The sequence below is a fragment of the Zalophus californianus genome, chromosome 7 (assembly GCF_009762305.2).
Source record: "Zalophus californianus isolate mZalCal1 chromosome 7, mZalCal1.pri.v2, whole genome shotgun sequence".
Taxonomy (NCBI): Eukaryota; Metazoa; Chordata; class Mammalia; order Carnivora; family Otariidae; genus Zalophus; species Zalophus californianus.
Genome location: NC_045601.1, coordinates 123,840,727 through 123,850,151, shown reverse-complemented (window position 1 = coordinate 123,850,151; position 9,425 = coordinate 123,840,727). Strand labels below are relative to the sequence as shown.

The 9,425-nt window shown below is 40.2% G+C and overlaps 1 protein-coding gene across 4 annotated transcripts in view; it reads right to left on the bottom strand.

Annotated features, from left to right (window-relative positions):
- Positions 1-9,425, bottom strand: part of C7H6orf201 (chromosome 7 C6orf201 homolog) — a 29,548-nt gene that overhangs the window by 15,802 nt on the left and 4,321 nt on the right. For all 4 annotated transcript variants that reach the window (XM_027603317.1, XM_027603319.1, XM_027603316.1 and 1 more), the window contains exon 2: positions 5,074-5,272. In XM_027603317.1, the coding sequence (XP_027459118.1) occupies positions 5,074-5,272 (199 nt within the window). The remainder of the gene's footprint in view (positions 1-5,073; positions 5,273-9,425) is intronic.

Genomic DNA, 9,425 nt, shown 5'->3' with positions numbered 1-9,425 from the left:
CTTTCGGGTTTGATTAGTGCCATATCTAATGACAAGGACAAGGGCATAATTTCAGTGGCTACCAAACTGGCGTGGAATAGTTTGCTGTTCTAAATACCCTCATTTCTCCATAGAAACATCAAACTACAGAAACTAAACATCTACAGCAAACAAGTCAATGTCCAATAAAGAAAAATCACATTGAAAGTTGTAGGAAACTGTGTGGCATTCTTACCCCTACCACGCTCCCCTCCCCCCACACCGCGCCCCCCCCCCCCCCCGCCGCCCCACCACTTCCCTGCATGGTGGGGTTGGAAGAAATTCACCTAATTCCCAGCTCCCTCCCTTGGGATAGAAGGAGCAGAGTGGAACTTGTTTGTAAACTTCTGGCCTGTGTGCAGGCCACCTGAGGGACTGGTTGCTGTCTTGCCTGACTCACAGTTCAGGAGGGAGATGCTAGCATAGTTTGGATGTGAGACAAGAAACCCCAAGAGGCAGTGACACACAAACACTTGAAAGGTACAGGCTGACTACAGCCTCTCGGGTGCCAGGAAGGAGATCACAAAACAGGAATCCAATAGAGCACTTAAGGCCCTGAGAAGAAGGTGGAGACTCTTCAGGAAACTAAGACATTTAAAAGCAGCTGAGGGAAAATTAAAAAGAAACATACAGGCCTAGACAGGAAGCATACCCAGAAAAGATCTGAGAAGTCCTGGGCTGATCTGAAGACACAGTGAGAGAGGGTCTTACGCATCAGTGTAAGAGAGGCTCGTTTTTGCAAAAGTGCTCAGTTTTCAACAAAGGGTCATAAGGACTGCAAAGAAACAGAAAGACATAGCAAGTCAGATTTACTAGACAAGGACTTTAAAACAAATGTCTAATACCTCAAAAGAGCTAAAGACAAAACATGGCCAAAGAACTAAAGGATATCAGGAAAGCAGTATGTGAAGAAAATAAAGAGTATCGACAAAGAGGTGCACATTATTATTTTTTTAAACCAAACAAATCCTGGGGCTGAAAATTATAATAACTGAACGGAAAAATTCACTAGAGGGGTTCAACAGCAGACTCAAACAAGTAGAAAAAAAATCAGCAAACTTAAAGAGAAGTCATTTGAAATGATCAAGTTCGAGGAGCAAAAAGAAGATAGAATGAAGAAAGGTGAATGAGCCTAAAAGACGTACGGGACAGACTCCATCAAGCCAACCCCAGTGTACGTACAATGGGAGTCCTAGACAGAGAAGGAGGGGAGTGAGGTGAGAGAGGAGGAGAGAAAGGGACAGGGTGATTATTTGAAAAAAAGAAGGGCTAAATTTGAGGGAAGATATGAATATACAAATCCAAGAAGTTCGATGAACTTTAAGTAGGATAAACACAAAGAGACCTACAGTGAGACACGTTATAATCAGACCTGTCAAAGACAAAGAGTGAATCTTGAAAGCAGCAAGAGAAAAGCCACTCATCACATAAAATGATCTCCGATAAGATTAGCAGATTTCTCACCAGAACCCTTGCAGTCCAGAAGGCAGTTAGAATGACATATTTAAAATGCTGAAAGGAAAAAAAAACAGTTGTCAACTGATAACTCTACATGTGGCAAACTCTACATCTTCAAAGATGAGGAAGAAATTTAAGACATTCCTAGACGAAAACTGGGGACGTTCATTACCACTAGATCTGCCCCCACCAGAAATATTAAATGGTGTCCAAACTGAAATGAAAGGATGCTAGATAGTAACTCAAAGCCGCATGAAAATATAAAGTTCTCCAGTAAAGGTAAATATATGCACAAATATAAAAATAGTGTTTTCATAATTTTGGTTTGCCTCTCTGCTTTTTATTTTCTATAGGATTTAGAAGGCAAATGCCTAAGATGTAATTGTATATCTATGTTAATGGGTATGCAATATATAAAAGTAATATGTGACATCAATAATGTAAGTGGAGGGACAGAGCAGCAACTGAAGTTAAGTTTGTAACAATTAAAGATATATTGTTATAGAGTGTTGTAACTACATATAAGATATAGTTAATAATCTATAGTATAGATTGTTATAACTTTAGGATGTTATTATGTAATCCCCATGGTAACCACACACACAAAAAAATACCCATAGAAGATACACAGAAAGAAATGAAAAGAGAATCAAAATGCGTCAGTACAAGAAATCAACTAAGGACAAAGGGAAGCAGTAATGGAGGAAACGAGGGATGAAAAAATAGGTAAAACATACAGAAAACAACATGGCAAAAGTAAGTGTTTCCTTATTAGTAATTACTTCAAATGTAAATGGATTAAACTCTCCAAAAACCATAGACTGATAGAATGGATAATAAAACCAGTCAGGATTCAATTATACACTGCCTACAAGAGTCTCACTTTAGATTTAGGGACATTCATGGGTTAGAAATGAAAGGATGAAAAAAAATATTCCTCGCAAATAGTAAGCAAAGGAGAACAGGGACGGCTTTACTAATTTCAAAGAAGAATAAAAAACTCTTACAAGAGATAAAGACATAATATAATGGTAAAAGGGTCAATACAGCAAGAAGATATAACAATCATAAACATTTACATGCCAAATATTAGACCTTTAATATGTAATAATAATACATAATTGTATATATATCCACACACACAATGTGTGGTATGACATAAGGGCAGACTTATAAACAATGGAATAGAATAGAGAACTCAGAATAAACCTTTGCATATGTGATCAAATGTTGTTGTTGTTTTTAATGATCAAATGATTTGACAAGGGTGCCAAGACCATTCAATAGGGAAGGGATGATCTTTTCAGTAAATGGTGGGGAATTTTTGTATGGATAAAACAAAATGTGTTATATACAGACAATGGAATGTTATTCAGCCTTTAGAAGGAAAGAATTCCTGACACAGGCTACAATATGGATGAACCTTGAAAACTTGCCCAGTGAAATAAGCCAGACACCAGAGGACAAATACTGTATGATTTCACTTATTTGAGGTGTCTAAATTAGGCAAATCCATAGAGACAGAAAGTAAAACAGTGTTTGCCAGGTGCTGGAGAGATGAGGGGAGAGGGAGTTAGTGTTCAATGGGGACAGAGTTTCAGTCTGGGAAGATGAAAACTTTCTGGAGATGGATGGTGATGATGGTATACACAGCAATGTGCATGTACTTAATGCCCCCAAATTTACACTTAAAAAAATGGGAAAAATAGGAAATTTTATGTTATGTACATTCTACCACGATAAAAATATTTTTAAAAATAATACAATTCACCATATTAATAGAAAAGATAAATATGATCAACTTGATGGATACATACAGAGAAAGCATTTGACAAAATTCAGTATCCATTATGATAAAAACTAAGCAAACCAGCCAGTCATGAACTTCTTCAAACTGATAAAAGTAACCTGCAAAAACCAATAACCAACAAAATACTGAATTATTTTCCCCTGACAATAAGCGCAAGTACAGGATGCCTGCTTTTACCTGTCCTAGCTTTTAAGGAAAGCAAATGAATGTTCATAGAAGAAAATGTGAATAAATAGATCATTTCTTATGTTCTAACAATTGAGCTATTTCAGAAACCACACAAACTAAAATGTAAATTAAAATATATTAGTTCATGTCAAGACATTATGGCCTGAAATTGAGGTATACAAACTTTCCATGATTGTGAAATTGTTTTTTCTTTTTTTTTTTTAATAGGCCTCCAGAGTATGGTCAAATAATTTTAACTCAAGTAATCAGGAATCATCACTTAAAATAACTTACACCCTTAATCTGGATGCAAATTTAGGGCCTTGTATTGTCCAAGAAGAAAATACCACCATTCTAATTCTTTTATAACATATCTTTGCCTTCTTCAAATATGGACTTTTAAGTCAAATTGTCAAGTTATGCCACTGAGGACACGGGGGGGGGAAAAGTAGACAAGGACATTACTTCCATAGAACAATGGTCCCAGTGGGAGCATCCCGTACAGGCAAATTCATGAGCTGGAAGTCTCTCCCTGTGTCTGCTACTTTCAAAGCAGAGAGAACTCTCTCTTTATAGCAAATTATATATTTCTCCTGTCAGCTTGGCAACATTTTTAGAATACCTACTAAGTACTGAGTAGAAATTCTTTATTAGGTATTTTACAGCAACATGCGGCAATACTAAAGAAACAATATGGAGACATCATCCGTCTGGCATAATTAGGGAAGGAAGCAGACCAACAAAGATAATTTGCCAAGGAACCAAAGCTTATAACTTGCTTTTTTTTTTTTTTGGAGAGAGAGTGCGTGAGGGGGGAGGGGGGAGAGGGAGAGGATGCGCGAGGGGCAGAGGGAGAGGATGCGCGAATCCCAAGCAGGCTCCACAGCCAGCACGGAGCCAGACACGGGGCTCAATCCCAGGGCCCTGAGATCATGACCCCAGCCAAAGTCAAGAGTCAGACGCTTAACCAGCTGAGCCACCCAGGCACTCCCAAAGCTTACAACTTCAGGTGTCAGAATCCAGGCAATTCCGCATCCCCACTGTTACCACCTAGTCTGAGGCCCACCACCCCTCTCCTGAGTCCACCCTTGCCCCCCTACAGGCCAGGGAGGGTTCAGATCAGATTGCATCACCCCACTCATTAAGACCCTGAAATGGCTCCCATTTCTGTCCACGTAAAATCTGGCAGACTACAGATCAAGCCAAATTTCTACTGTTTATGCTGTTAGACCCTAGGCTGCTGGTCATGCTGGGGGTGAGCTGGTGTTTCCTGACTCATGCAGTGTAAAAGAGCTACAGTTCAGTGGTTGGCTCCCTCTCCAAGAATCCCGTTGCAGCCCTGCTAGATCTCTGCTCACCAGCTTGCAAGGCAATGGCTCCTGGGGGACCCACACACCTGCTCCTCTCTCCCCGAGTTTTCTCTCAGTGAGGGCTCCTCCAGACACTTTGGTGTGTGAAAATGGGGCTTATGTACTTTAATACATAGCCATCCTTGTTTTCAGGCTTCCCATGTATCTCAAAGACCACATTAAATCATTTTTTAGCTGTCATAAAGAGAGTTTGTGGTCATCCTGGATATCTCTAAATATGTTGGCGGCAGACAAAAATCAGACACCTACCTGACAAGTATGGTTGACATCGGAGGTTCCTCCATGTTTTTATTCCACAAGAGGCATTTCTTCCACCCGTGATTTGCATTATTGATGGATTTTCTTTTCCACAGGGGCATGCTACTTGGCTTTGGGGTCATATTAATCTCTTTTGGAAACTCATGTCTTGCTAAGATCCTTTCTAAGCCAGAGAATTCAGAATTCTGACCTGGTAATAGAAGAAACATTAATGCAATTCGGCATGTGCCTTTTCATCTTTGCACAGCAAGAGTAACATGGCACTCACTTGAGAAAGAATATTTATGCCACTACATAATTGCTATTGAGCTCTGCCATCCCTTCTCTGCAAAAATATTACTGAGCAACACTGAGACACTAGCCTGGTCCTGGACATCTGATAGATGCACAGCAAATGAATGAGTGAATGAACCTACAAACCAATGTGCTGGCAGCACCATGAATACTGAAGTCTATTTAAGCAATCCGTGCCTGTTTCTCAAATTAATGGCAATTGAATGCACGATTATTTTTATCTTCGGAGATGTTAACCACACTCTGCATTTACATCACATGCACTGCTTCACGTTGACCTCGTTTGGCCCCAAACCAAGTGGCTCATCTCAATGGGACAAAGAGCTTGGGTCAGAATGTAATTCAATACACTGCATCCTTCAACAAAACAGTCCTGCTACCAAAAGGAAGGAAGAGAGGGGCGGAGGGAGGGAAGGAAAGGGAGTCAGTAAAACTACATCGTGGATTTAGTGACATGACTGTCTTACACTGTGGTGTAAGCTTCTCTCTTTGCCAACTGGCAATAATTTGAGAATCAAAAGCCAGTGTGCAGGCTGCTCTGTGCGTGGCTCTGCAATCCACATGGGTGTATGAGAAACTAAGACACTGCCATCAACCTAATGCAGGAAGAGGAGCTGAGCCCCAGTGATTCAGGATGACCCTGCATAGGAATTGGATCAGAACTCATCCAGCCTCCCTTGTTTCTCAGACTGAACCACTGATGGTCCCTCCCAGACGAGGTAATTGGCACAGACCCCAAAGAACCAAGAACTGGCCCAAGGGGCCATAGCTTGGCAATCTGATGAAATGATGTAATGATTAATAGATTGCTCCTTAGAGGCCTGAAAATCCTTCCAAGTGAGTCAAAAACAGGGCTGGAATCCGGGGCTTCTTCCCGGAGGTCTCAGGCCTGGCCCAAACAGCTTCCACATACTGCTCTTAGAGGCAGTTTATTAGCTCAGGATCCCGCAGTGGGGCATCCAGAAGCTCTCCCAGGCACTGGAACGATGGGAATAGCATATGGTTTGCTTTGGTTGTCAGAGGTCACAGCTAAAGTTAATATAATATTAAACCGAATTAATTACCCAATTCAGGTATTCGATGACATCCAGCTAAAATATATATATATTTTTTTGCCTCAAATGAATTGTTTTTTATTGTCTTGTTGTATATACATACTTTGGAATTGTAAACTGCTTCAAATCCTTTATGTAAGTAAACAGGAATAAATTAGAGAGACTAGTATTTCATAAATATTACAAATTATCTTATCCTCCAGTATTTAGTACTGCACACCAAAATGAGATAAAAACTCAGAACTCACTTTCAATATTTAACTAGCTCTTATTGCTGGCCTTCTTTGAAATTATAAGCAAGTTTCCTGGTTTTGAAAGAAAGTACAAAAATTATAAGGATGCCTCAAGACATTATTGGAAGGAGAGGCACCTGGGTGGCTCAGTCAGAAGAGCACGTACGTGACTCTTGATCGCGGGGTCGTAAATTTGAGCCCCACGCTGGGTGTAGAGATTACTTAAATAAATAAAACTTTTCAATTATGCAACCTCCCAAAGTATCTGGAGTGGGCGAGCAGGGAATTAGCCAAGAGAGGCATCTTCTTAAGCATTAAAAACAACATACAAAAGCTTTAAACTTCCTCCCATGTCCTACTTTTTGGTTTGGTGCCAGTCGTTGAAAGGACTGGTTTGGAGAATGTATTAAACATCATCAAACCAATCCTAACGTGATCTCAGGATAGCTCCTTACCCTGCTGTGCTGGGATGTAGGTGGGGTAGGAGGAAGAAGGTCACTCACAGAGGCTTGTGATGTTTGGGGGACAGTTATGTGGGCACGGTAGGTCCAAGTGCATATAGTATAATGGATCCTCATTCCTCATCTTATGTTGTTTGTATGATTTAAGTTCCTATTATTTAAAATCCAGAAAAAAAGACCCTGTGTTTCTAACTACAAATCTTCAGTTCTTTTTTTTTTTCTTTCTTCTTCTGATGGCTCTGGGTAACAAATATAGTTTAATGCAAGTAAAGCTTCCCTGCAGGTGCAGATGGGGGTGGCACGAGAAGAAATAAAACCCATTTTTAAGGTAAGGTGAAATTTCAGCTAGATGGAAGGCTTTAGACATGTAGCAGTGAGCCATTGGCATCCATTATTGAATTCATAATCTGACAGATGAAAGTGTGAGAAATAGGGTAATCTCTTGCATATGTACCTTCAAGCCTTCACTGGAAATGGCATTCTGGAAATGAAGCAGCCTTTCAGTGAAGAATTCAGGGTCTCAGAGGCTAATGTCCCCTCAATGACTGGATTCTGCCTCAGACCCAGGACTCTGAGGAAACATTTCTTCCTCCGAATGCCATTCATGTCAGCTACGTCATGCACTTTCAACTGACTTCCAACCAGTGAAGAGACCCTGCAGCCCAACCCCTCTGAAACAGAGGGACCTCAGTGATCATGAGCAGAGGTTTTATCTGGCAGGAACACTACCAGTGGCTAGAGGGGTATCAATACCTATCAGTGTCTACATTGGGAGGCTAAGGGAACAAAATTGAAATCAACATATAACTAGACTATCACTAGAAAATCAAAACCCGCTTCTCCAACCTCACATAAACACTGAATGCATTTTCAATGGTAAAATTGCATTTTCATTACAAAAATACATGAAAAGATTTCCATTGGAATAAATAAAATCAGACAACTTAAAGTAGTATACATAGTTAAAGGGAACATCTTCATTCCTCTTTCTCTAGAGGTAGCCACTGGCCTGAATGTGATGTGTCTCCTTCCAGAACTCTTCCCTCTGCATGTACATACATGTCTATATGTAGAGGTATACAGTCTTCTTTTGGTATAAATGGAACCGGTGTTTCTTATTTTGCAGCGTATTTTTTAATATTCTACAGGGCATTTTATAAATATTTTAACATCAGCTTCCTTTTTAATAGTATTCCACAATACGGATGTATCCGTTTATTTAATCGTTCTGCTATTGAATGACATGAGGCTGTTTACAATTTGTCATCATGATAAACAATGCTTCAGCGCACACACTCCTTCCTGCATCTGTGTGCACTGGTGCAAGAATTTCTCTAAGACACTAACTAGAAGGGGAATTGCTAAGTCAAAAAGCATGAGTATGTAATGGGATGTTAAAATGTGAGTTTTTCTGTTGTCTCAGTTTTGTCCTAAGGCCACACAGTCAGAAAAATCTGGTAGGTGGCTGTTACCCACCTATGCACAACATACCTATGTGTACAAGAAAAAGCTAAACATGGGACACCTGGGTGGCTCAGTAGGTTAAGTGTCTGCCTTCAGCTCTGGTCATGGTCCCAGGGTCCTGGGATCGAACCTCACATCAGGCTCCTTGCTCAGCGGGAGCCTGCTTTTCCCCCTGCTTGCCGCTCCCCCTGCTTGTGTGCGCGCACTCTCTCTGACAAATAAATAAAATCTTTTTAAAAAAACAAACAAACAAGAGAAAGCTAAACATTCTTTAAGGCATGTGGAGATTTCTTTAGGCCGAGTTTTTGAAATGCTGTGCACTGTAGCATCTCTCCTCCCCCTGGCAACTGAAGGTATTTTAAGAGAACTACCTGGGATCCACAACTCTATGGTCAACTAATCTTCGACAAAGCAGGAAAGACTATCCAATGGAAAAAGACAGTCTCTTCAACAAATGGTGTTGGGAAAACTGGATGGCAACATGCAGAATGAAACTGGACCACTTTCTTACACCATACACAAAAATAAACTCAAAATGGATGAAAGATCTAAATGTAAGACAGGAACCCATTTTGATACTACTAGAGGTGAAAAACAGACAGCAACCTCTTTGACCTTGACCACAGCAACTTCTTGCTAGACACATCGCTGGAAGCAAGGGAAACAAAAGCAAAAATGAACTACTGGGATAAAAAGCTTTTGTACAGTGAAGGAAACAATCAGTAAAACTAAAAGGCAGCCTATCGAATGGGAAAAGATATTTGCAAATGACATGTCAGATAAAGCGCTAGTAAGCAGAATCTACAAAGAATTCATCAAAATCAACACCTAAAAAA